The sequence below is a fragment of the Myxocyprinus asiaticus genome, chromosome 34 (genome assembly GCF_019703515.2).
Source record: "Myxocyprinus asiaticus isolate MX2 ecotype Aquarium Trade chromosome 34, UBuf_Myxa_2, whole genome shotgun sequence".
In the NCBI taxonomy this organism is placed as follows: domain Eukaryota; kingdom Metazoa; phylum Chordata; class Actinopteri; order Cypriniformes; family Catostomidae; genus Myxocyprinus; species Myxocyprinus asiaticus.
Window position 1 is genome coordinate 16,660,260 of NC_059377.1, and position 26,475 is coordinate 16,686,734.

At 37.3% G+C, this 26,475-nt stretch overlaps 1 protein-coding gene and 1 long non-coding RNA gene across 8 annotated transcripts in view; one reads left to right on the forward strand and one right to left on the reverse strand.

Annotated features, from left to right (window-relative positions):
• The window catches only part of LOC127425193 (uncharacterized), a 230,117-nt gene that overhangs the window by 25,093 nt on the left and 178,549 nt on the right, over positions 1-26,475 (reverse strand). The window contains exon 1 of one of the 2 annotated variants that reach the window (XR_007894582.1): positions 16,008-16,036. The exons of the other annotated variant lie outside the window; for it this stretch is intronic. This is a non-coding gene — a long non-coding RNA (uncharacterized LOC127425193). Of the gene's footprint in view, positions 1-16,007; positions 16,037-26,475 lie in introns of those variants that run through there. 2 annotated transcript variants of the gene reach the window in all.
• LOC127425181 (tumor protein D52-like) overlaps positions 1-26,475 on the forward strand; it is a 44,882-nt gene that overhangs the window by 3,700 nt on the left and 14,707 nt on the right. For 2 of the 6 annotated variants that reach the window (XM_051670888.1, XM_051670887.1), the window contains exons 2-4: positions 24,071-24,195; positions 25,056-25,204; positions 25,710-25,811. In XM_051670888.1, the coding sequence (XP_051526848.1) occupies positions 24,071-24,195; positions 25,056-25,204; positions 25,710-25,811 (376 nt within the window). Of the gene's footprint in view, positions 1-17,343; positions 17,720-24,070; positions 24,196-25,055; positions 25,205-25,709; positions 25,812-26,475 lie in introns of those variants that run through there. The other 4 variants (XM_051670884.1, XM_051670885.1, XM_051670889.1 and 1 more) reach the window with 4 other exon arrangements.

The window sequence follows — 26,475 nt, forward strand, 5'->3', positions numbered from 1 at the left end:
CCTGACAACTGTACACTACGTATCAAAGAGGGGCCTTATTTTTAATTTTGAGATTGATTGTTGTCATTTTCAGTGGTACCTTGATTGTCAACAGAGACGTCTCATATCAACCAAACTGATAATTGATGCTGCAATGCTAACGTTTGTTCTACAGGTTTACGATAATCAAAAGAACGTTTAATCCACCATGTTTTGAACATCTGTCTCTGCACACGTTTGCTAAACAGGTTTTATTGTCATATAATGTAGAAACTTTGACTCATTAATGTATATTATTTAGTAAAAGTGAAGGTTTATTATTGACTAAATCTCCCTCGGTGCTGACATGTTTGCATGACACACTTGTATCTCAGCTAAATTAGAGCACGTGTTGTAAGTCCAACATAAAGTGGCAGTTTTTTTTGTTTTGTTTTTTTGCAGTTTTCTCAGTATGAAGTTTAAAATTCAAAGTTAAATGGGAGGAAGCATGAATCATCACAGCAACAAACAACAAAGTGCAGCGTGACTTTCTATCCGGGGCAGAGACGGCGCTCTACACTCCGGAGAAGCATGCACACACACACACACAAGATGGAGCACAGCTGAATGTAACAGAACGCAAGGTCTTCAAAACTATTTTCAAATTAAAACTGCTTTTTAAAAACGCAATAATTATGGCATCACGTAAACCACGGTTTGCAGATACACAGAAACAGTGGTGTGCACTTACTAAGCTTATTACGGTAACAAGAAAGAAGAACAGAGACACACGTTCTGAGCATTGTTTCATTGAATTGACCAGCGAGTTTCACGTAATGATAATATAATGCATTTTATTTTGATTATGCCCTCTTTTGTGCTTATTGTAACTTACTGACTATATTATAACAGACTATGTTAATGAATAGATGTTGGAACAACGAGACAATGCAGCAGCTAAAGACGTATGACATACAGTATGTTACATACTGTATTTGTACATGTGCCCCCCCCCCCCAACTAGTACTCGAGTACTCTAGTAGACAAAGTGACCAATTTGCCGATCCCTATTCGAAACCCCTATGACTTTGTTTAATGGGGAATTGGGCTGTCAAGCTACGAAAATGATCAAAAAGCACCATAAAAGTAGTCCAAAAAGTCTTCTGTAGCCATATGATAGCGTTTGGTGTCATTAATGCATTTTTCTGCATCAAGTTTGAAAATGTGCATGCACAAATGATATGAGGGAGGAGGGGAAGAATTTTAGTAAATAATTCCAGAATCTATTGTATAATAGCTCTGGGCCTGTATTCACAAAAAATCTTAAAGGGATAGGTTACCCAAAAAAGAAAATGCTCTCATTATCCCAGATGTGTATGACTGTCTTTCTAAAGATTTTAGAAGAAGATAGAGATCTGTCAGGTCCTTATAATGGATGTACACGGGTGCCAGCACTTTGACGGACCAAAAGTCAAATTTAGGCAGCATAAAAGTAATTCACGCTACTCCAGTCGATCAATGAATGTCTTCTGAAGCGAATCGATAGGTTTTAAAAATCAAAAATAGTTTTCAGTTTCAGATGTCATTGTAGAGATTTTGTATACACAGTCAGCCATGATTACTTTAATCAATGAGTGAAAGTGTCAAATAACAGGATGGTTACTGAGATTAAGCGAGTAGTATTCGGCTGGTCATGTGATTATAACACAGCCATTTATACTGTCACACTATCATTTAAATAGAAACATTGGTTTATATTTAACATATTAAAACAAAGCGAGAAAAGTAACAAACTACTTTAATAAACACGAGAATAATAAAAATGGTAAATGATACATATTCAGTGTGTAAAGAGTGTGATCACGTCAGAGTCATTTCATCAGTGACAACACACTGCCCCATGTGTGGAACCTCTCCATGTAGAATAAAACCACCTTTATAGGTTACTGATATGACTGTCTTCATTTTAATGTGAGTGGTCATGATTTATTTTATTGCGAACTTGGTTAGGTATGTAGTAACCTCTCATGAACCGAGAAAAACCAATTACGCCCGAGATAAAGGTTTAGGCCCCATTTCCACCTGGATTTAAGATGCGTCTTGGGTGATTCGGTCACATGTGGTCAGGTGAGACGCATTGCTGTTTACACCTGGTCACTTAAATGTGTCTCCTGTGATCACTTGTGTTCGGATTTCGAGAGGAGGGTCTCTGATTTCATGACGACATACATCAATCACAATGTCATTGTGTTACTGCATGATAATAAACCACAAAACAGACAAGACAAAGAAAGAGCTAAAAAAACTGCCACACTATTTCTCCCAGATGCTTTTGAAAATTAATCAAATTAATAAAGCACAAACGCAACATTTAGGGTGTGTTCACACTTGTAGTTCGCTTAGCGTTCACACTGGAATTTTTAAAGATACAAAACAAAAGGCATAAGGATAAGTTCACAACCTGATTGGACAGCTTTTATGCTTATATTTTGGGATGAAACTTGCCGAACATCCAAAACAATGCTGGCTGCTGAGCTAAATGCGCTTATTGGATTTATGTATATATGGTGGTATTTTTACTAGCTGAGAACAAACGAAGAGCTAATCAAATGTGTAAAAGAGTCAAAACTGCACCAGGAATTCCTCCATTGCACACACAAATGAAGATATACTGCAAGGACGGCTGACGGCAGTTCTGACGCCTGTACCGAGCTGTAATGGGCAAAATAGCACCCTATGATGAGAAGAACCAGGTATGCTTGAGGTCAGTAAAGGCAAATTACTTCCTGTTATTGGGCCGTTTAGATGTCTTTGGTCCATGTTGCGTTCATATATCAGTCGAACCGCACCAGAGTTCATTTGGAAGCAGACTGTGACCCTCTATTCAGGGGACTCAGTGCGCACCAAGGTTCAGATGGCAGTGTTCACTCTTGTTCAAATGAACCGCACTAACAGAGCAATCGCACCAGAGTTCGTTTTAATTGAACCAAACCTGCCAAGTGTGAACACACCCTTAGAGTAAAATTGTTTTAGTGGAGCACCTCTTCAGTTCAGCTTCTGATGTGTGTGCTTCTTATCTTTGTCATACTTTTCAGTTATTCAGTTACTTCCAATTAAGACCAAACATCTTCCGTCAATTTATATGTTTTCCCGTAGATGCGTGTGCTCACTGCAGAGGAACAAGGTGGCATTCATGGACATTGCTTGGCAACCCGGTGTAGTTAGTGCAGTAGACAGGACACACATTTGTATTATTGCACCAACACAGGATTAAGATGTATTTGTCAACTGAAAAAAACAAAAAAAACAACATCCACAGCATCAAAACAATGCCCATCAAAATGAGTCAAAGACTCAATCTCACAAGTTGACTGTTTGAGTCAGTCTAATGAATGTGCTCTCCTGTTGCAAAACCAGAGTTCTGTAGGAAACACAAATGCAAAGTCTTCCTGAAGTGTTGGTTGTCTAACAGCTCTTAGAGAGATTACTTTCTTGAGCACATTTCTCTCAATATTTTGAGACCATACCAGTAGGGCAATTTTCTTATAGATTCGCAAAGATGGTTTAAAAAAGTAAATTAACCTGTCACTTGTTTCATGTCACAAAAGTTTCACTGGTCTGCCCCCTCTGGGGGTGAGTTGTTTCTTTAATGTGTAATTTGGCTTCTTTTATTTTTCATGGAATTAAGAGTCTTGGCCTAGTTATGGTGTGGACTAACATGGCACTAAAGGGAGAAATCTGAGGGAGAAACTCTCCAACTGTTCTGTTGTAATGTGGGGACTTTCTTAGCTGGTTTACCATTGAAAATGTATGACTTTGTAATTTTGAACAAGGAAACTTCCTTTTACTGGACTCTGGGCTGCCAGACATAAAATTTTATATTTGCAGTAGTGCTGCAATCTGATAAAAGACAATGCCCTTCACGAACCATGCGAGTAATGCTTTTCACTAAAATATGCTACATATTTCCATTTTTCATGATGAATTATCCCCTTTTCTCAGTTTTTACACCCTTTGAAGAAATAAAGTTGCCCTTTTCTACCACCCTGTGTTAGTTTGCTGCAAGATGTTCTCCATCCTGTCACACGTTATTCTCCAGCATATATGTCTGTCTGTGCTGCTAGAGTTGCACTCTGTCTCATGATACTTATTTTGGCCCAATCATGGGATGCTATGTACTTGGAATAATCCAGTAATTGATTAGATGCTGTGGTCTAATAGGGGCTTTAAATGCCCTTTTTGTTCCTTTTCTGGGGTGTTTATGTCCTTGTGGTCTCTTAGTTTAAATGGAAGTCATACAAGATCCAGTTCTGAGGGAAAATGGTTCCTAATGTTTAAGAGGGAAGCACCCATTGAATGGTTTGTCCCTGTCTGTTTGTGTGCTCGTCGGTCATTGATTGAAATCATAGTACATCTATTTATGAGGTCATGGGATTCCACGTCTATCCTATTATTGGAGTTGTGATGGTCCCAGCCAGTAGGGGATATGGGAATGTTCCTTGGAAAGAGGCAGAAATTACAGTCAGTAATCAGTGATGATTAGCAAGTTGTCGAAACTTGGGATGAGTCCTGATGACTAGTCGAATAGTGGTTCAAGGACAAATCGACTAATTCATTTAGATTTATTTTTTAGTTAATATTTTTAGTGGTTGTGTTCTAATAAGCGTACTGACCAAGTCCTGTGCTTTAACCTTTAGACAGTCTGCACAGTAAAACCCCTTTTAATGCAAAATGTAAACACATCTACATTGTTTTATATTCCGTTTCACTGTTTTTGAACAATAGAACACATCTAAATGCACTTATATACTTATGTACACACTTATGTAAATGTACTAGTTGTTAAGACAACCGACCAAAGCAACCTAGTCTCATAGAATCATGTTATGATACCTAAATTTTATGTGAAATGATTTTTACTTGGCTCATTGTACGTATTGCTGCAATTTCCTGGTGAAATGAGCACTAGTGGCGCTTAGGGTGACCAGACATCCCGATAAAACTGGGACGGTTCCGATTTTATGAGATGTGTCCCCCAACTTTTGTCCCGATAATCTGTCTTGCCTTCAGTGTTTTACGAAACTGACATCACTGTGCTTCGTGCTTTTCCTGTAACGAGAACAATCGACGAGTAACGAGAGAATCGATAATTCTTTGCAATCAGAATCAGCTGTATTTTATCAGAGCAGATCCCAGCCTGTGCTAAACTTTCCCCCTCACCGCTGTCTGTCTGCCCATAAGAAAGGTCTCTTCACCTGCTATAGAAGCCAAAAACCAGGGAGGAATAAATGATAATAGCGCCGTACTGTACAGATGAAGTCGATTTTTTTTTTTTTTTTTTTTTTTGCTCACCCTAGAGGTGCAAAAACGACTTTTACTCATGATATGTGTGAAAAGGAATAAAATGGCAGATTATCAGTTGAACACTTTTTACCCTGTTCCTCACACAGTACTATCTGACATCAAAACACTTTTACTGTAGCACGTGACTTATAAGTAAGTCTGGGCAATATGGCCAAATTTATCACAATATACATTCACATTTGCACATTAATTTCCAAGTTAGCAGAAGAAAAGAAGAAAAAATCTTAAACAGTCAAAATAGTCGATACAAAACTGCATTGAGGGCACAGAAACAGCCAAAGCAGTTGTGTCTGAGGGACCTTCTACCAAAATATTTTATAGAGTTTATCAATCGAGTGCAGTTGGATATCTCTGATGAAGATCATCTGTTAATTTAAGGATTATGACAGCATATAATTTTTACACTCAAATTATTTTTAATTTTTTGTTACATTCAGATTGAAAGTTTGGGGGCATAGAAGCCCTTGTGACTGAGGAATGATACTGTATGGGGGTTCAGGGGTATCCCCTGAGAGAAAATGTAGAAAATGTAAAAGTCTGATGGACCATTTTTATATTTTCATTAAAGTGAGAAAGACAAGGCTACAAACTAGTCATTTTATTGTCTTTCCTTGTCATCCATGTCAGAGATGATGACATCTGATTAGTTTCACAAAATTAGAACAGAAATGTGTTTATTTTTAAAGGCTCGTAACATGCTGATAAATAGAGCTAAATTTAGAAGGAAAACAGGTTATAGTCCAAAGGCGCTCTGGAACCGCGTTAACTTATGCGGCGCCTCATGTCTACTCACTTGTGGGGAAAAGAGGCAACGTGTGCAGAGCGGGACAGGGCATAAATGAAGTGTGTTCGGTGCTAGAGACTGGACCTGGACAACAGTGACTGGCGTAGCCTAATCGTTAGCAAGGCAGCTAACATTAGCAACTTCATACAGTCTAAAAGCCGAACAGCTTGCGTTTTTAGCGACACACACCTTATAATCTAGATGAAGAACATATAGGCTAAATATAGAAAATTACTCAAAAGCTTATCAATATTGTTGAGGTCATTTTATCACCCAGTCCTACTTATAAGGCGATACATTTTTAAATTTGCATTACATAAACAAATACATTTACAAACTTGTGGTATGAGTCCCGAAGAGTCACGCCACACAGTTGATATTTAACCTCGAAACAAGGACCACATAATAACATTTTGCAAAGATGTCGCCAAAGTCACATAATTTTCATAAGATCAGGCTGGACAAACTAGTTGATTTAAAAAAATATGTAGTTTGCACATCACTAGTCCAAACAAAAGTGTGATCATTGCTTATTTCCTCTTTTGAACTATACTTTAGTATTACAGAACTTTATTCAAAATGGGAAGTTGAGCATCTTCCTTAAGAGGATGGGACTGTTCTTTTTACATGGTTAGTTTTAACGTCACAGAGAGGCCCCCACTATCTAACATGGATATTTACTCAAGGGGGCTTGTCTCACGATATGAAGCTCTCCCACAATGCACTGGGCGTTTGTAAAGCACATGAAAAAGGCATTATCTAGACTTGCCAAAATGTGCTGATGTGTTAATGAAAATTCATAGAGTTTTGTGTGAAAATTATTTTGACTCTCAAGGAACACAATTTAGATTGCTGTAGATTGTGCATAGGTCTCTATTTGAACATCTTCTTGTGGACAATTTGAAAGACGAAAATGATGCATCATCTGACTGAAAGCCAACAAGGACTTTTGTGAAAAGCAAATATCCAGGTATTGGCACACCTGCACGCAATATCTCAGAGGCTTCAATAGGGCTGCCACGATTATAAAATTTGGCTGACGATAAATTGTTAAACAAATAATTGCGTTTATGATTGTCATACAAATTGTTCTAAAAAACTTCTTTAGGTGTGTGTGCTTCATACACCTGAAGAAATAATTTGTTCATATTTAACTCGTATAATAAAATAGGGATATATGATTTCCTTTAAGGCTTTAAAAACATGGAAAATATTGCACAGAGGTAGAATGAAATGAAAAACATATTAAACATATTATTAAAATATTTTCAAATACTTAAAATATGTCTCTCTTTTTGGTCAATTTTAGTCTTTGGTCCATTTTTGGAACCCATCCAACCTGAATAGCTATAATATATAATATAGTTAGTTTTTTTAAAAGTAAAATATTTCTGTCCTTGATTCTTCACTTTCATACATTATTTTAAAGCTCCCCGATTAAACCTGCAAGCCCCTATTTCGCATAAAGGAATACTTTTGAGATTCTGAGTGTATTTGAAAATATGTATCTTTATTTACTGTTGAGATGATAAATAATAGAGTAAGCAGGTGTCTCCTCGGTGTCACTGTGTGTCATTAACACTGCGTGTATGGACCCACAATGACCAAGAACATTTGTCTTGGCACAATTGTTAAATTAAAGTGAAACCGGAGCGCTTTGCTTTCCTTATCAAAATCCTTGCCTAGATGTAATTACTTTAGCGCATGTGCATCACAGCGCTTCAGAAGCTGCTCTGAGTTCAGTCCGTGTTGCGGCTCGCTGAGCTGGTCAGAGTTCATTTGGATGCTCACATTATGAAATAACACAATAAAATGACTAAGTTTACATGGACACCAGAAAGCGGGTTATTGCGAGAAAGCAGCGCCCACGTCTACATGCACAGTGTAAGTGGTGTACTCTTTACCCCTGTATACATCAGCTCTGTTGGTAAGCAGCTTTCTTCAGAGCAACGTAATTTCCCCATGACGCTTGTGTAAATAACAAACATGGTATCCGAGATAGGCTTCACTTTTATTCTCTGTTGCTTTGCTTTATTTCCAGATATTCCAGAGTTGTTGCTGTGTTTGTTTCCTTACCTATCTATCGCGACCTGCAGCGGAATTGCGCTTCAATAGTGGGGGTTCCCTTTTACGTTAAACTTTGGAATTCCCTTGATATACCAGCGCAGATATGGGCATGTGAGGGACCGTTGATATTTTACATTGTATGTTTATAAATGGGTATTGTATATAGTGTATGTGATTTTCCCACTGTACTCCCAGAAATGTTCTGTTGACTTGTTGTTGGGCTCCATCCTATGACGTTTGTTATTCGGTCTGTTCCACACACATGCACACACTAACACACAGAAACATGTTAGAACGCCACATAAGCAGCTTTCTCCAGGAGAAACCTAGGTGTGTTAAACTGCTTTCTCTTAATCCCTTAAACGGCATAAGGAAATCAGCGTTCTCATTTACATGACGCTTTCTACAAAAACCCTTGATTAAATCATTTTCTTAAATGCATGTAAAACGTGGTCAATGAGATTAAAAAAAATACACCGTTCATGGCATTTCTCTATTCACTTAAAAATTCCCTTATTTGGATAGTAAAATGAAGTACGCCATAATCACAGTCATTGGATTAATAACTGTGATCAGACGAAAATTTGATAATCGTGACAGGTAGGGATGCCGCGATTTTTACGGTTTTACTATTAACTGCGATTAAAAATATCACGGTTAATTTAACAGTAAGAATTTTGAATCCATGGTTAAAAACCGTGAAATGCTTTATTTACTGGTGGCAGAAAATATTAGATAGAATGTATAAATATATAATATAAAAGAGTTTTTCATAAGATTTTTTAAGCTTACATGTGAAAACTCTTGTGCCTGTGTGGGTACTGGAGCTGTTGCTATGGTTACGGATGGTGGCCTTGTAGTGCTTTAATGGCCAGGTGTCGCAGACTGAACGTGAACTTTCAATTCACGTGAAACTGAAGCTTAAACACACGAATTCCAAAATATAACAGAGGAATTCGATCTACCAGACTCATATCCATCAAAAAAGTGACTTAAATCGGCTGTTTGGGAGCATTGAAATGACTGACTGAAGATGTTGGCGCAGTGCAGTTACTATCAGCGAGTAAACTTGAAAAGTTGCATCATAAATCGTCCTCATTATATAAAGCATTGCTTCTGTACAAATTCACCGCATTCAACAATATATGTCAATTTTAGTCATGATCGGACTCTAAATCGCCTGCTGTAAGCAATGATCCCATTATTGTGCATAGTGCAAAGTTTAATTGTAAGGTTGTGCAGAGTATTTTATAGAGTCTGTTGCCGATTCTTTATTTTGGGGTATCTGACACACAACAGATTGCTTTGATAAACTGATGCAGAAGAAAAAACTGTTGAATGCCGTGAACTACATGTTGCGCACTCACAATAATCTTACATGTACACATTTGAAGCACTCTGGTTACATTAGCACATCACTGTGCTCGGGACGCACATGAGCGGTGTTGTAACCTAGATTAGAGCATCTCTTATTACCTTCTTTTTTATTTTATTTTTGTGTGTGTGTGTGTATTTATCAGTTTTCTTATTACAGGGCTTCCCTTAGCATCCTCATATCCCCCAGAAATAATTCCACTTAGACGTTCAGTTGTTATATGATATGCATTATTTGCATCAGTGCTTTTGCTTAATAAGAAAATGTGCAAATAATCGTAAAACCGGTTAACCGCAATTTTTTTCTCAGACTGTAACCGTCAAAAACTCACACCGCTGCATCCCTAGTGACAGGCCTAGGCGTCAAGGATTTGCTGTCCTAGATAAGTGTCTGAAATTAATGTGGTTAGAGTGTTGACAAGCATGCACATACAAACATACGCCCATGAAAACAGCTTATAACAGATTTGAATCTGACTCTGTATATCTGACAGTTCTCACAGCTCTCGCTGATCTCTATTGGAGAGACCAGGCCCATTCTTCGTTTGACTTAGACTGCATCTGGATTGGAAATGAGCAGTGCGGTACCCATCGCTGGTTTTAAAGTAAAACATTTGCAACCCATCTTACTTCTGTAATGTGGCGTAATTAAAAAATTGTAAAGTATGTTTTTATCGTGAAAAGTGGGCATTACATACCAGAATGGAGCCAGGTGTTTGGAGAGGAGCGGTTGACAAGGAAGGCCCTGTTTGCACCTGGGATTAAAATGTGTTGTGGTCATACGAGAAACATCATGTTTACACACGGTCTTAAAATGCATCTCTTTTGACCTCTTATGTTCGAGGGGAGGGTCTCTGATTTTATGAAGACATATATCAATCACTATGTCAGTGTATAACTGCATTATAATAAAGTGCTAAAAAGTAAAAGAATGGCATTGTTTCTAATTTTAGTTTTAATCTAAATCTAATCTTTAATCTGGTTTTAATCTAAACACAAACAGCAGAATTCTCCATTATTTTATTGGAGCACCTGTATTAACTGGGCTTCGGTTGTGTATGCGCCTCACATCTGTATTGCTGCATGTTGATATCAAGCACACTGAAGATGATTGTGCATGTACAGTATACACTCACCAACCACTTTATTAGGTACTAGGGGTGTAAATCGGACATTTAATCACGATACAATCTAATATCGATTCTCTTGGCCTGCGATCCGATATTTACCAATACTTTAAAGTCTACCGCGATACAATTTCGATTTGATTCATTTCAGGGCCCTGCAATCGATATTCCAATATTATGTGCCTATTTTACACAATCAACAAAAAAATGTTTGCCCTCAAATGCAACCAAAATATAATTTGAATATTTTATTGAGCTCTCTGAAAAGTGCAAATTTAGTATCCACATTGGGACATCCACAACAAAATAAGGTACTTCAGACGTTGAAAAAAATTATACAGATAATAATATAAAAAAATAACGTCACACACAAGTGATCATCAATCGTTTGATTACAGCTTATTTTTCAGTTTAATTCAATTCAAAGTACTTACATACCCATGACTTGTTTCCAACTATCCGTGCTATCTGCGGTTTTCTTGGCTACAACTTCCACAGTTGTAATGAAAAATTCTGTTACAGTTAACTGGGATAAATGCAAGTAAGGGTGTTGATGAGTAGATGTGTAAAGTCATATAACTGATGCTAGTGCTGGGCAGCAGGTGATTTCTCTTTCCCTCATTAGTGCTGTTCAGAATGTCGCCATTGTCAAGACGTTTCACATGATGGTTGAATTGCTCCATGGTACTTTAAATGGCAAATTCTCATGTAAATTTCAAATGGGTCGCATGCGCAATGATATCAATGGTAGCCCGAATTAATCGTGCACCAGAGTTCGCATTTTAAGGAGCGCCCGGTTGACGTGCTCGCATTGATCCTGTCACAGGTTTGGAGCTCGCGTTTCGCAGGAAGCTTGGTTGACGCGTGCGCACGGATAGCAGAGCGCAGCTTGGCTTCACAGGCCCTGCACACATCCTTGTCCCATATGAAAAGCGTATTTAGCTGTCATAAAGTGAAATGAATGTAATACATGTGAGGAGTTAATAATATTAAGAAGAGGTTCTGAGATTACAGGGAATACCTCTTTTAAGAGCTTAGTTGGTATTGGATCTAACATACATGTTGTGGCTTTTGATGTTTCGATAAGTTTTGTTAGCTCTTCATGACCTATGACAGCGAAGGACTGAAGTTGCACGTGAGGAAAATAATGAGATACTGTGACAGATGATTGCATTATTCCAATTTCCGGTTATTTCAATTTTATCAGTAAAGAAATTCATGAAGTCATTATTCTTGTGCTGCGACGGAATATCTGGTTCAGTTGAGGCTTTATTCCTAACCAGTTTTGCCACAGTACTGAATAAAACACCTAGGATTGTTGTGGTTATTTTCTATGAGTTTGCTAAAATATGCTGAACTGTCTGTAGCCTGTCTTTAATCGAAGGGGGAAACACTATCAAGAGTGCTAGAGAAGACTGTATTTAAATTTTCTGTTATTTCATCAAGTTCTTCTAGACTTTGGGGCTTACTGAGTATATGAGATAGATCTGGAAGATTATTAGTGAAGCTATCTTTAGTGGTCATAGAATTGTTCTACCTGAACGATAGCGTGGTGTAGATTGAGTAACATTAGCTGATCGCAGCATACAAGAGACAAGGTAATGATCTGAGATGTCATCACTCTGCGGTAGAATTTCTATAGTATCAACATCAACTCCATATGACAGAATTAAATCTTGCATATTATTATGGCAATGAGTTGGTCCTGTCACATTTTGTCTGACTTCAAGCGAGTTGAGAATATCGATATTCATTATCTATGTGAATGTGTATGGGGTTTTTGTTTTGTGTGTGTGATTTTCTTTTCTTTTTTTTTTTTTAATTTAGAATGCCCCATTCCCAATGCGCTCTAAGTCCTCGTGGTGGCTTAGTGACTCGTCTCAATCCGTGTGGCGGAGGAGGAACCTCAGTTGCCTCCACGTCTGAGAGCGTCAATCCGCGCATCTTATCACTTGGCTTGTTGAGCGCATTACTGTGTAGACATAGCACATGTGGAGGCTTCACGCTATTCTCCGTGGCATCCATGCACAACTCACCACGCGCCCCACTGAGAGCGAGAACCACATTATAGCGACCACGAGGAGGTTACCCCATGTGACTCTACCCTCCCTAGCAACCGGGCCAATTTGGTTGCTTAGGATACCTGGCTGGAGTCACTCATCTATGTGAATGTTGAAGTCACCAACAATTAAAGCTCTAGCTATGGTAACTACTAGATCTGATAAAAAATTTGCAAATTCACCAAGGAAATCAGAAAAAGGCCTAGGTGATCTATATAGTGTAGCAAGGGCAAAAGATGACAGAGATTTTTTATTTATATCTGACGGTGTTACATTAAGCATTATTAGTTCAAAGGACTTATATCCTGTCCTCTGAGTAACACCAAAAACTTCACTGTAAATTGTAGCAACACCTCCTCCTCGACCCTTCAGACAAGGCTCATTTTTATAACAATAACCTGGGGGAGTAGATTCATTTAAACTAATATATTCATCTGGTTTAAGCCAGGTTTCAGTCTATCAAAGCACATCCAAACTATGATCTGTAATAATTTCATTTACAATTAGTGCTTTGGTTGAAAGAGATCGTTTCGAGAATGTTTAGTAGCCCTATCTTTATGTGATGTTTATTCTTATTATTAGTTTGACCTTTAATCAAATTTTTTCTAATTGATTTAGTGAATTGTTTGTGTTTGGTAGTTTGGGGAACAGTTCAGGGAGGGGCCAGAGCATATTACAGTGTCTGACATAATTTTTGCAAGTTCACACACCTCTTTAACATTATCTCTAATGATCTCCGACTGGCGAAGCCGGACATCGTTAGTGCCGACATGAATAACAATTTTACAAAATCTATGCTTAGCATTAGATTGCACTTGTAAGTTTGATCTGATGTCAGACGATCTGGCACCCGAAATGCATTTAACAATAGTGGCTGGAGTCTCTACCTATGACCAAGGCTCTTTCAACATGATTCTCAGTGGGTGCATCACTGAGTGGGGAGAATCGATTGAAAACCCTAACAGGAACAGAAGAGTGGTGTCGCTTTGCTGAGCGAGTATGCTGCCGAGACATCACACAAATGCCCTGCTGCAGGGGCTCTACAGCCGGAACCAAAGTGTGTGTGTTGCTCGCTGTTCTACCCACATCCGAAACAGTATCTACAGGCTTCTCTTTCTCACTGACCTCCACTAGCGTTCGGATGCGGGTCTCTAACTAATTAACTTTCTCAGCCTGACTAATTAATCAAATTTATCACGTGAATCTCTCACTGCTGACGGAAGAAGCAATAGTAAACATGTGGCATATAATGCAGGAAGCAATAATATGAGTGGATGCCATGAATTACTGCAATTGTTTGTTGTTCCCGAGCGGCGAGGGTTTGAGATCAATGTGAATTCCTCACGCAATTGTTTGTTGTTATGGTTGTTCTTGAGATGCAGTGCTTTGAGATAGATGCAATAATCTGTATAACACAGGGGAGAAAATGGGTGTGCGCTGTAAAATGCATGCAGTTTAATCGCAATAAAAATAGAAAGCGGATGCATGTGTAAAAAATGAACAAAGTTGAATCGCTATAAGAGAATAATGCGGGGGAAAACCTGATGCACGCTGAAAGTGGCAGATATTAAAGATTAAAAGCTGAAAACAGATAGATAAGAGATGCTAAAAAACCTATCAAGCTACAAACACAGACTCGAGCTAGGCACCAGCAGCAACAGGAAGTGACTTAACCACAGCAATGACCAGTCAAAGGCACGCTCAACAGTTCACTCATCTCATGATTTGGTTCAGCTCACGATACTGAACTCACGGATCATTTTACTGTTCTTTAAAATAAGCTTGAATCAAGAAAAGTCAAGATAGAAAGTTATTATTATTACTTTATAGACATATGGAATTTGTTTCCTTAAAAATGTAGGTAAAAGTACTGTTCTTAAAAGTGCTAAATAGTCCAATAGAGATGGACTAAAAACAGCCCAGAGCATGGCAATGGTGACACCAAATGGAAATATTAACTAATAACTTTAACTTTCACTGATTACAAACATTAAAAATTATTTAAGTTAAACATTTACTTTTCTAAAATAGGATTCTCTCTGATTACATCTAAATATTCTTTTCAAAAAATACATATTTAATGGAAGAGCATGCTTATCCAGTTAAATAATAATAATTTACTGATAAAATCAAATCAGACATGAAATTTGACATTAGGATTATATTCCCCCATAGCATTATTATACATTATATTCAGCATTATATATAGTAGATTAATATGGCACTCTCATTAAACCTCTGTAAACTTAAATTTTCTCTCACGCAGTCAGAACAGATCACTCTCGCGCTTCAAATGGACATTCGATCCCTCATGGTGAAGAGGTGCATCTCTCTGCTGCTGCTGGTTTCACTTTCAGTTTCCGCAGTTTCAGCCATAAACTCATCGTAAAACACCTGTGGCTGCTAGTGTGCAATCATATTTTAGAGCTCCCTGTGTCCATTGAAGTGATTTCCATTTGTATGCCCGTGTTATGTATGCTGAGGATGTCACGCGCATTGGATAGAACAGACGCTAAAATAATAAAAAAAAAAATAATAAACCTCCACGTCTCCACATTGCGCATCGTCACATTTTTGAACCGCGATGTATCCTGCCACGATAAACTGTTACACCCCTACTAGAATGCTGTTGTACTGAATAAAAGTTTGCATCAATGTTTTCATGAATACTGTGATGCTTTGCTGTGTAACACTGTATTTGACAAAAAAATAACTACAATATTGTTTTTCGGATTTTGCTGTGAGGATCTTTACAGAAGCACTTCATATGATAAAAATTATGTAATGTATGTTGAAAATGTAGTAATAATGTTTTTTTCATTTGATTTAAAATTCTTTTAATATTATCTAGACAGTTTTTTATGATAAAATTTAAAACACGGAATTCAGGAAAAAATAAAACGGAAAACAGAATATGGGAAAAAATAAAACCAATTTCATATACACTGGCGGCCAAAAGTTTGGAATAATGTACAGATTTTGCTCTTATGGAAAGAAATTGGTACTTTTATTCACCAAAGTGGCATTCAACTGATCACAATGTATAGTCAGGACATTAATAACGTGAAAAATTACTATTACAATCTGAATTTTTTTTTTCAGAATTTCTTAAACTACTTCAAAGAGTTCTCATCAAAAAATCCTCCATATGCAGCAATGACGGCTTTGCAGATCTTTGATATTCTAGCTGTCAGTTTGTCCAGATACTCAGGTGACATTTCACCCCACACTTCCTGTAGCACTTGCCATAGATGAGGCTGTCTTGTCGGGCACTTCACACACCTTACAGTCTAGCTGATCCCACAAAAGCTCAATGGGGTTAAGATCCATAACACTCTTTTCCAATTATCGGTTGTCCAATGTCTGTGTTTCTTCGCCCACTCTAACCTTTTCTTTTTGTCTCAAAAATGGCTTTTTCTTTGCAATTCTTCCCATAAAGCCTGCACCCCTGAGTCTTCTCTTTACTGTTGTACATGAAACTGGTGTTGAGCGGGTAGAATTCAATGAAGCTGTCAGCTGAAGACATGTCATCTATTTCTAAAACTAGAGACTCTGATGTACTTATCCTCTTGTTTAGTTGTACATCTGGCCTTCCAAATCTCTTCCTGTCCTTGTTAGAGCCAGTTGTCCTTTGTCTTTGAAGACTGTAGTGTACACCTTTGTATGAAATCTTCAGTTTTTTTGACAATTGCAAGCATTGTATAGCCTTCATTCCTCAAAACAACGATTGACTGACGAGTTTCTAGAGAAAGCTGTTTCTTTTTTGCCATTCTTGACCTAATATTGACCTTAAGACATGCCAGTCTATTGCATACTGTGGCAACTCAAAAACAAACACAAAGACAATGTTAAGCTTATTTTAATGAACCAAATAGCTTTCAACTGTGTTTGATATAATGGCAAGTGATTTTCTAGAACAAAATTAGCAATTTAGCATGATAATTCAAAGATTAGGTGTTGGAGTGATGGCTGCTGGTAATGGAGCCTGTCTAGATTTGATCAAAAATTATTTTTTTCAAATAGTGATGGTGCTGTTTTTTACATCAGTAATGTCCTGACTATACTTTGTGATCAGTTGAATGCCACTTTGGTGAATTAAAGTACCAATTTCCTTCCGAAACAGCAAAATCTGTACATTATTCCAAACTTTTGTCTGCCAGGGAGTATATGAGGATCAGTAAAAATGTTGGCTGGGCAAGTACAAATCTGAACTAGAAGAAAACATACTTATTGTTGAGCACTGATCACTAAGATGCATTCCAGTATATAATTCGGCAGGGATGGCTCATGAGTGTGTGTTGGCCCTTTAGGGATCAGCAGTTCTCAATGTCTTGCGCTCGGCTGAGTCCATTTTAGTCTGCGTATAATGGTTTGTGCAGCTTTTGTGTATCTGAAGCTGAGCGGAGGCCTTTTGTAATGGATTAGTACTGTAATCTGGGCCACTGCAGATTACAGCTTCCTTTCATGGGCTTGCCCCTGTATCATGTGACCAGGGCTCATATGGATCTTCGTTTCCTATGGATGTTAAAATGGATCGAGTGGGAAGAGCATGAGACAGCCCACCACAGCTGAAGATGACGCATGCTTTTTTAAAGGACTAAGAACACCGGATTGTTGAGATTACAGCTGGGAGTGTCGGCCCTTGACAGAAATAGAACACTCCAGAGAGGTAAATCATTAACACGCTGCCTTCATTGCCATGGGCCGGACATCATGTGAGACAGCAGCAGCCCTGCAAGCACTGCATAATCCGCAATACACACTTTTTGCCTATCTGTAGCTAGCAGATTGGACAAACGGCACAGTGAAATCACATGCGATCAGTTAGCGTCCACGGAGCTTGCTGGTCATGGGCAACATGGAGGAACCCGTTGAGGAGTACAAGTCTCCATTCAACTTTGAGCAGGGAGTGAACACCAGCTACCTCTTCCTGTCACCCAATGAGAATTTCACTCCTCCGGGCTCACCAGTACTGTCATACAGAGGTAACTGTGTTTGCTGAGCTGCTGAGTGGGTGGGTGTGTGTGTGAGTGTGTTTAGGTGACTGGTGTTTGTCACAGTTAAACCCGTGAGAGAGACAGAAAGTGTTGTTGAAAGACTATGGGTGTATCTGAGAGCCCTCTACCTGTCAGGTGTGGATGTTCTGAAGAAAGGGAGCTGACAGCATAAGATACTTTTCAAGGGGCATTCACATTCTTTTTCAAAGAGAGTGGGTGATTTCTGCTGAAATGAGTGACCATTTGAGATGCGATGTGGGTGTGTCCAACGATGCCAAAAAGATGTTTCTGAGACTAAATATGATGCATTATGCACTGCTTCAATAATGCTTTCCCCTGCAGAGTGTTAGTTTTTAGTTTCAATAAAATTAGAATGACATCTTATTTTTACTGTCAATACATCTAATTTGTGATCAGATTTTTAAAAGCCATGGCCAGTTGTGCAGCCCACTAATAAAAAAGCGACCAGGGGCAGAAATGCCTAATAGCGACGCTGTCAGTGTGAACATCAGGTGGGGAAATGACTGAGTACTTAAGGGTTGCACAGTAACCCACATTAACCAAGTGAGTGCAGAACCAATCATCAACTATTAAACATCCAGAGCCACAATGGAGGGCCTTTAAAAAACATTGATTTAATTAACACTGCTTGTCTGGACTGGTATGTACCCAAATGACACATTCTTAACTGTACCGTACAGTAAAACTATCTAATTAATTCCATGGCCACTAGTGGTATTATAATGCTGTTAAGATGTAAATCACTAAATTCAAGAGCAGTGAGCTTGGTTAACAAATTAAAAGTGTGTTTACACAGTGCTTTCAATCTGATTATACAGACTGTGGGGAGGTCGTTGAATAAGCCTCTGAACCAACATGGCACATCAGGGTTGGAAATATATTTTATACTGTGATTCGTGAGATGGCAACCTTTCATAATTGTTTCAATGTGTCTCTGGAAACCCAAGTGTGGAGAGAGATTCAACTATAGGTCTATTCAAGGATAGATGTGGACTTTGAACCACAAACTTATAAACAAGGAACTGTGACAATAAAGCCAGTGATGAAATCAGGGCTACAGATCAGGGGCGTCTGATTTAATTACAAGTGTTTTCATCATAGCTCATCTTGAGTGTTTTCCAAAATAAAAGGAAATTAATCTTTCCTTTTTGCTTTATTTTTAATGTCCTTAGTGATTTTTACATTGCTTGGTGATCTAGTTTTTTCCACCACATTTGTTGTAACTGTAGATTTGAATTGTTTTCTTTTTGTATCATGACTTAAAGTGAAATGCAAGACTTAATTTTTTATTGATTTGTAATGATATCCATAATATTTTGTGTACATTATAGTATAAGCAGTATTTGTTGAACTGCCTTAATACTGATTTAAATGTAACAAATATAAATAATCCTAAAAGTACTAAAATAGGCTATTTTCTGTAATGCAAAATATTTGTATTTTTTCCTTATTGATTTTTGTGGGATTTATGACTTGTTCTTTGTTAGAGTCACTCAAATATACTAGTATAATAAAAATCTAAGCATATATGGGTCACGTAACTGTACAAAAAGTCTTTTGGAAATATCGGAAAATAGATTTCACTATGCATATGAAACAAAATGAGGGCCATAAAGTAGCATAGAAATTTAAACAGCACAAGAAAGAGTGTGTGATACAATAATAGTATATACTGCATACAATATATACAATAAGGCAATAAACTGCCTTTTTGTTTTTTAAAGAATTCTGATGGAGGAATGTGCCACCATTTCTTTATCCCACAAGTACAGAATAATGTTGCTTGCATCAAACCTGTTTGTAAAATAACTCTCTGTAGGTGAACTTTACTTTGGGAGTGTCATTGGAGAGTTCTCCCCAATTAAAACATACAAAAGCTCTCTTTCAAAAAACACTAGCTACTTTTAAATACTATGCTCCTTCCCATTCAGTGACTTCAGGCATTGGATATAGCCATAATTACCATGTAAGCAGTGTCATATGAGTGAGTCTTGTAAACCAATCAACTTGACTGTAGGGCTGAAATGATTAGTCAATGTTACTGACAACGTCGACAATAAAAAAAATTGTTGACAACATTTTTTGTTGTCGAATAGTCGTTTGATCTCATTAAACGTAACGAGATCATACGAAACTCTAATGATGCCGCACGAGAGCAGCACTGCAGTTCGTGCCTGACAGAGGAGAGGAAGAATTACACAGCTCACAGTCCAGACACACTCTAAACTTTCCAAACAGCTTCAGGTGATGTTGATCACAAAGTATGACGCATTATTAATTATAATGCAAAAATACAAAATAAGTAAATACAGAAGCACTCTCATTGTGGAAATAGTGGAGCCGGAGCATCTTTAATGGAAACACCCTGGTGTTACATCTTAAATAGAGTTATATTTAATGCATTATTGTTGTAAGTTCAAATAATAAGGAAGCAGGCCATGTAAATAACTTCAAACTTCGAAACTGGCATTTCTCTGTGTGGTCAGTGCCTCATTTAATGCAGAAGTATAACCAAGTGAAAAAATACACTTATATACAAAATACACTTATATTTAAGATACATTCTCTTAAAGCAAGTCTAAATATCTTACATTTACTTGAAGTAACATATATCTTGTTTTAAGGATTTTTAGACAATTTTATATGGAAAGCAAGACAAAAACTCTTGATAACAACAGGATTTGCAGTGAATTTCTCTACTGAATTAAACTTAATAAAACGTATTTTTTCCCTTTAGTTCAATTAATGTAATTTAAAGGTATTTTTAAAATATGATTTTGTCCTCTTTATTGTTAGCAAGCACGTTTAATACAACCTTTTAAGTCAGGGCTCAAGCTGAATAATCGGTTAAAAGCTAATGATTAATCGTTGTAATAATCGTCAAATAATCATTCTTATAATTGTTAGATTAATCGATTAGCAAAATAATCATTAGTTGCAGCCCTGCTTGACTGTTGGACTTGTTCCACTCAAAAGTGTGTATTAGTGTGTAACTTTAGTGTATACTGCATAACGTGGATGAAATGGTGTTAAAGTGACCATAGAGCTAAAGCAAAACATTTATTCATAATTGAATGTTCACCCTCTCACTATGCCAATACTAGTACAATCTGTACAAATGTCATTGTGTTTATATTAGAAAGGTGACATGAAGTCAAAAATAATGTAACCAGTTAATATGTTCAGTTCAGTTCAATTATAGCTTGAATAAATCATCGCATTTGAAACGAGGCTGGTTGAATATATTAGTAGAACAAACAATCCTTTTTTTCTACAAGTCATTTGACATGCAAACGACAAGTCTTTTGAAACGACAGACAAACTATTCAGTTATGAAATGGTTCAGTTGTCTTGCAGCTAGCTACAAAAGATCCACTTTTGTTCCTAATTACTTTTTTGGTAAGATGAAGTGAGAGGCAGGATGTGATGCAACATTAGATGCAACATGTTTCTTCCTCAAAACAAGGCCTTCCCTCGTCCTAAACCTTTCAGCTGCTGTGGATATTTTATGATTGGTAATCATAATTGAGCTTGTTTAGATTTGTTAAATCAAATATTGAGGCGTTACCTACAGATTTGACCCTTTATCAAAGGTAGGCTAAATGTAAAATTAAATGTGCTTCGAAATTTTGCAAATAAACATGGGAAAAGCTGGAGCTGCTGAAAACACGGATCCCAGAGCTAACAAAGAGAATGATCTTTTCAGGTTATTCCTATAAATCCAATAAGGCTTTATCATGGCATGAACAAAAACACAGACTTGTCTGATTGGGAAATTGATTTTAACTGATAAAGGGATAACATGGGATTGTTGCAGTGCAGGGCTGTTCAGCTGCTGTCTGTTTTACTCTCCTGTCAGTTTGATTGACAGCGCTGAATTTTGATCAGCCTGCTAAATGATTCCATCCAGAAATTTTATTATTTATGTTGTATTTCCATTGCATGACATATCAGTGGATACATCAAAGTACATTTTCCAGAATGTGTGAACCCTTGGGTGGGTGCCCATCATGTGATAACCAACTTATGAAGTTCTTGAAGCTCTGTGACGCATGACTTCTCTGTGCACTTTCTCATCCTCCTGGCCTGACGTCTGACACCCCACAATCACTCAATCACAACTTTCACAAAGTCTTTCTTACCACTCACCATCAGGGCTAACATGGGAACTTGTGGTGCTTTTACATGTAAGAAATACCGTAATTACGAGATTCTGACTTGTAAAAAACATTTGTGTCTTCATAGAACTTGTAATTGCAAGTTGTAAACTGTATTTTATAAAAACTCTGACTTGACAGTCATGACTTAATGTAAGAGGAACCAATATGATAGTGGCCTCAGTAGTTAGTAAAAGATAGCGTACATATCATTGTTTCAAATGCCATTTTATTATAGCCAGTGTTTCCTGGTGTGCTTTCTTTGTTCTTAAATTTTTGCAAGAATATATAGAAGTGAATTTATATTGTGATCAAATATTTTGCTGTCATTTACAAATCCATTTTGGTGTTATGAGCTTTTTCATAAAAACAAATAATTTCCTAGTTCTCGAGGATGTGAACAGTTCAGAGTAAAATCTCAGAATTGTCATATTGTAATTACGACAGGTCATGAATGCAGCAGTAACCCAATTTCTAAAGTCAATATGAAATCAAAAATGTATACTATTTGCTATTTTCAAAATTGGCACTTATTTCATGTTTTTGGTCAAATGCACAATTCATCAGTGCAAATCATTCCAAATATATATATATATATATATATATATATATATATATATATATATATATATATATATATATATATATATATTAATCTTAAACCTTTAATTAAAGTGTAATAACTTGATCCAGCTCTGAAACTTCCCTTTTCGGCTCATGTCATGAATTTATTCTAGTATGGAACAGGGCTGGTCAATTGGACAATGTAATCGGAAATTGACGATATTTTACAAATATCCCGATACCAGTTATGACACTCATTGGCCGACAATGATCGACAATATTGGGAAATTACAAAACCACAGAGCTGGGAAGTCACCAAATATATTGAATAGCAACACAGGTTATGAAGTTAGCACCTGCCAAATGTGAAATTTCAATTAGCCTATTATTATCATGCGCATTGTGAGTAATTTTGCTTATCTACCCGTCACTGTGGCAGACTGACACATGACAAGAAATGCTGTTAGACACAAAGACACGCGACTGAAGAAACACACTTTATTATATTTTGTAAAACAGACGAAAGAAAAGCCATCGATGCACGTCTCTGATGCACTGTTAGTTCAGAGGCGTGCAGCGGGAGCGTGTCTCGTGGAACATGTGCATGTAAAGAGTTCTCACTCATTCTGTTTCAGCCATCTGGAAACTGTTTGCAAGAATAGTGTCTTCAATGAGAATGCTGCAAATGACCTAAGACCATCACAGGAGGTGCTTGAAGTTTCGTTAGCTTTATTTCCATGGAGCAGTTTGCACTTAACATGCATTTTGAAAGCATCCCTGCAGGTTAACTTTATAGCCTATAGATGTGTATACAACCTAAAAAAAGTACTTCTTGAACTTAAAATTGATTTATATTTCAATTATTATAATTATTATCATCATTATTGTTATTATTATATTATTTAATTTGTATTAGTAAATTTCCACCTGTTGTAGACGAATGCTTGCGTTACAGAAAATGGAAGCGTTGTTATATACGATTTTTTGACCACTTCATTATTTTAATTGCTTTTTCGTTGAAGTGCAGTTTGAATTCAGAAATTTTTTTGGTTTAAGTTTTTTGTGTTTCAAAAAATGAATTACATTTTTAAAGCAAAATCAATAAAGCAAATATATTCACATATCCCTCTGCTGGGGAGATGTAATCGGATATATTGTGAACAGATTTCTTGCATATGGCCCAGCCCTATTATGGAACACCCACTTTCCATGATTTAATCACTTCCCGATGGATAAAATCGATTCCTCCTCCTTTTTTCTTTCTTTTTTTTATCCAGTTTCACTCAGAAATATGTCAGAATATGGAAGTGAAATGGGTTGCGAATATGAAAACTGCTTCATGTTATTTTATATACTATGTTAGTACTTGAATCTAGAGTCTTTATTCTAGCCTGTGGAATTTGTTCACGCAACTTTTATTTGATGTTACCGTTAAACGGCACCACTTTAAGTTATGGGGACCAGCCTGGATAGTGATAGCTTAAGGATCGCCCCTTGCAGGATTTGAACTTTCAACCTTTTGGTTACCAGCCTAGTAGGCTATACCACCTCCAGATGTTTCATTACATTATATGTGTTCTATTCAATGGCTCTGTAGGCACCCAGAGGCCAGACTCCATTCCAGAGGTGGGTGAAGATGCAGCGAATACAGTAGGACCATCTCCATCCAGCATGGCCCTGACTGAGGAAGAGCAAGCAGAACTCTACAGTGAACTAGTAAAGGTGAACATCCTTCAGTCCTATTATATACCAGAGATTCCACTGCTGATTGAGGACACTGTTTCACTTTTCTCTCAATGGGGAAAAAAAAGCCATGTCAATGTACAAATCTATGAGAAACTGTACAAAAGCATGTGGTCAACTTATCGAACATGAGTATTGTGAGAATGGCAGCCTCAATGAACCACAGTCTCTGCAAGACCCCAGCTGAAAGGAAATGATGGCATACCATCATGCTATTGAATGCCTCAGGTTCTCTCAAGAGGAAGTGTGGTTGTTTTTAAAGTCAAAACTCATTTTGCAATGCCTACTTTCTGCTCTATTTTGCCTTATGAAAATCTTTGTTATCCTGATCACATAAACTACCAGTAAATGTTGGACACACCTGCTCATTCTTTATTGTTGCAATTTTCCACATTTTAGAATAACAGTAAAGTTATCATAAATATGAAATAACTCCAATGGAAATGTGGGAATTATGTAGTGACCAAACAATTAAACAAATCAAAACTATCCTATATTTTAGCTTCTTCAAAGTAGCCACCCTTTGTTTAGATTACAGCTCTGTACACTCTGGGCAGAGCTCTCAATGATCTTCACGAGTTGGCTCCTTCAATGCCTTTTTGAACAGTATTGAAGGGAGTTGCCAAGAGAATAAGCCTAAACTGGAAGGATTTTAAGTGTGTCCAAACTTTTGATAGAAAGGGCATGTACATCTTGTAGCTTGGCTAATGAGATTAATTCAGTTACACTTAGATAAATTTAGTCAGGGTTTGAATTTGTTTTGAATCAGTGTCACCACATTATTTAACATATTTTCCATATAACATAAAGGTGACTTCTTGTATCCTGTTTTCCTACAGGTTGAAGATGAGATCCAGACTCTTTCTCAGGTGCTGGCGGCAAAGGAGAAGCAGGTGGTGGAGATTAAGAGGAAGCTGGGCATCACTCCACTCAACGAGCTCAAACAAAACCTGAGCAAAAGCTGGCATGAAGTCACCACCTCCACTGCGTACGCGCCCTCTGCCGCTTCAGGCATCTGTGTGCCGCCCACTGTCTGTCATAGTGCTGCAGAGAAGCGGCTCCATCTGTCACTTCTGCCGTGCATTCACACGTTTAACTACTTGGTGTTTGGCTGAATCACATGAAAGAAACACAGTTGGGAAGAATCTTGCTTTTACTTGTTCACTCTACTCTTTCCAGCTGGTAGAATGAAAAGATCTTGTGTTTTTATGTTAAAACATGTCCAAACAAGACATGATGCGATTAAGATTTCAGTGACAACTAATCTGTCGACACAGTCACTAATAATCAGAATCATATTCAATGTTTAATATACACGTGGAGTGAGATTTGGGACAAATTAGTTTGTACTGTGGGTGGGGCTACCGAGGGCAACGGCGAAAGAACACAAACCAAGGGACCGACAAATTGTCCTATCACAATTTGCTTTATTGCATCGCATTAGGTTAAGACATGGTGTAATGCTTGTAGTGATTCTTGTTTTTGCTGGACAGGTATAAGAAGACCTCAGAAACTCTGTCCCAAGTGGGTCAGAAGGCGACGACTGCATTCTCTAGCGTGGGCTCAGCTATTAGTAGAAAGCTGGAGGATGTTAGGTGAGATTGTATGAACTTCTCATTCTTTCATTTAAAATTCACCCTTTTATCCACTTTAGTTAAGCAAGTAACATAATTGAAAACTAACACTTACTAATATTGTCTATTTCAAATGACTTGATCTTATTCATTTATGTACAGTGGCGTCCAAAAATCTGAGACCACAACAAAGATTTATTTTATTATTATTATTTAAACCTGGAAATTAAATTAGTTAATAAGATTTTGACAAATTTAAGACGAGCAAGAAAAATTATAGAAATATAAAGAAGAAATATTAAAGATTGTTCTTAAATGTAAGCAAATTTGTGACATTGACCATGTTAAGCTCTCTGGAACATTCTCAAACCATGTTGCGATTAACATGGATCATCAGATTTGCACAAACTTATGGAATGCATGCTGTCATCAAAGCAAATACTAAGAAACTAATGCAAAATTGAAGCATTTTCACTAGTTTTAGTAAGAATTTTGGACCCCACTGTATGTGTTCTTTTAACATAACACTACTGGACAGCATAACACAGTGCTGAATTCCCCTCACACAAAACACAAGGGAAATGATAGGAAATTTAGCCACAATGAAACCATTAAGCATAGACACCCACATCTTTCACTGAAGTCAAAGGAAACTGACATGCACTCGATTTCACCATCTTACGAC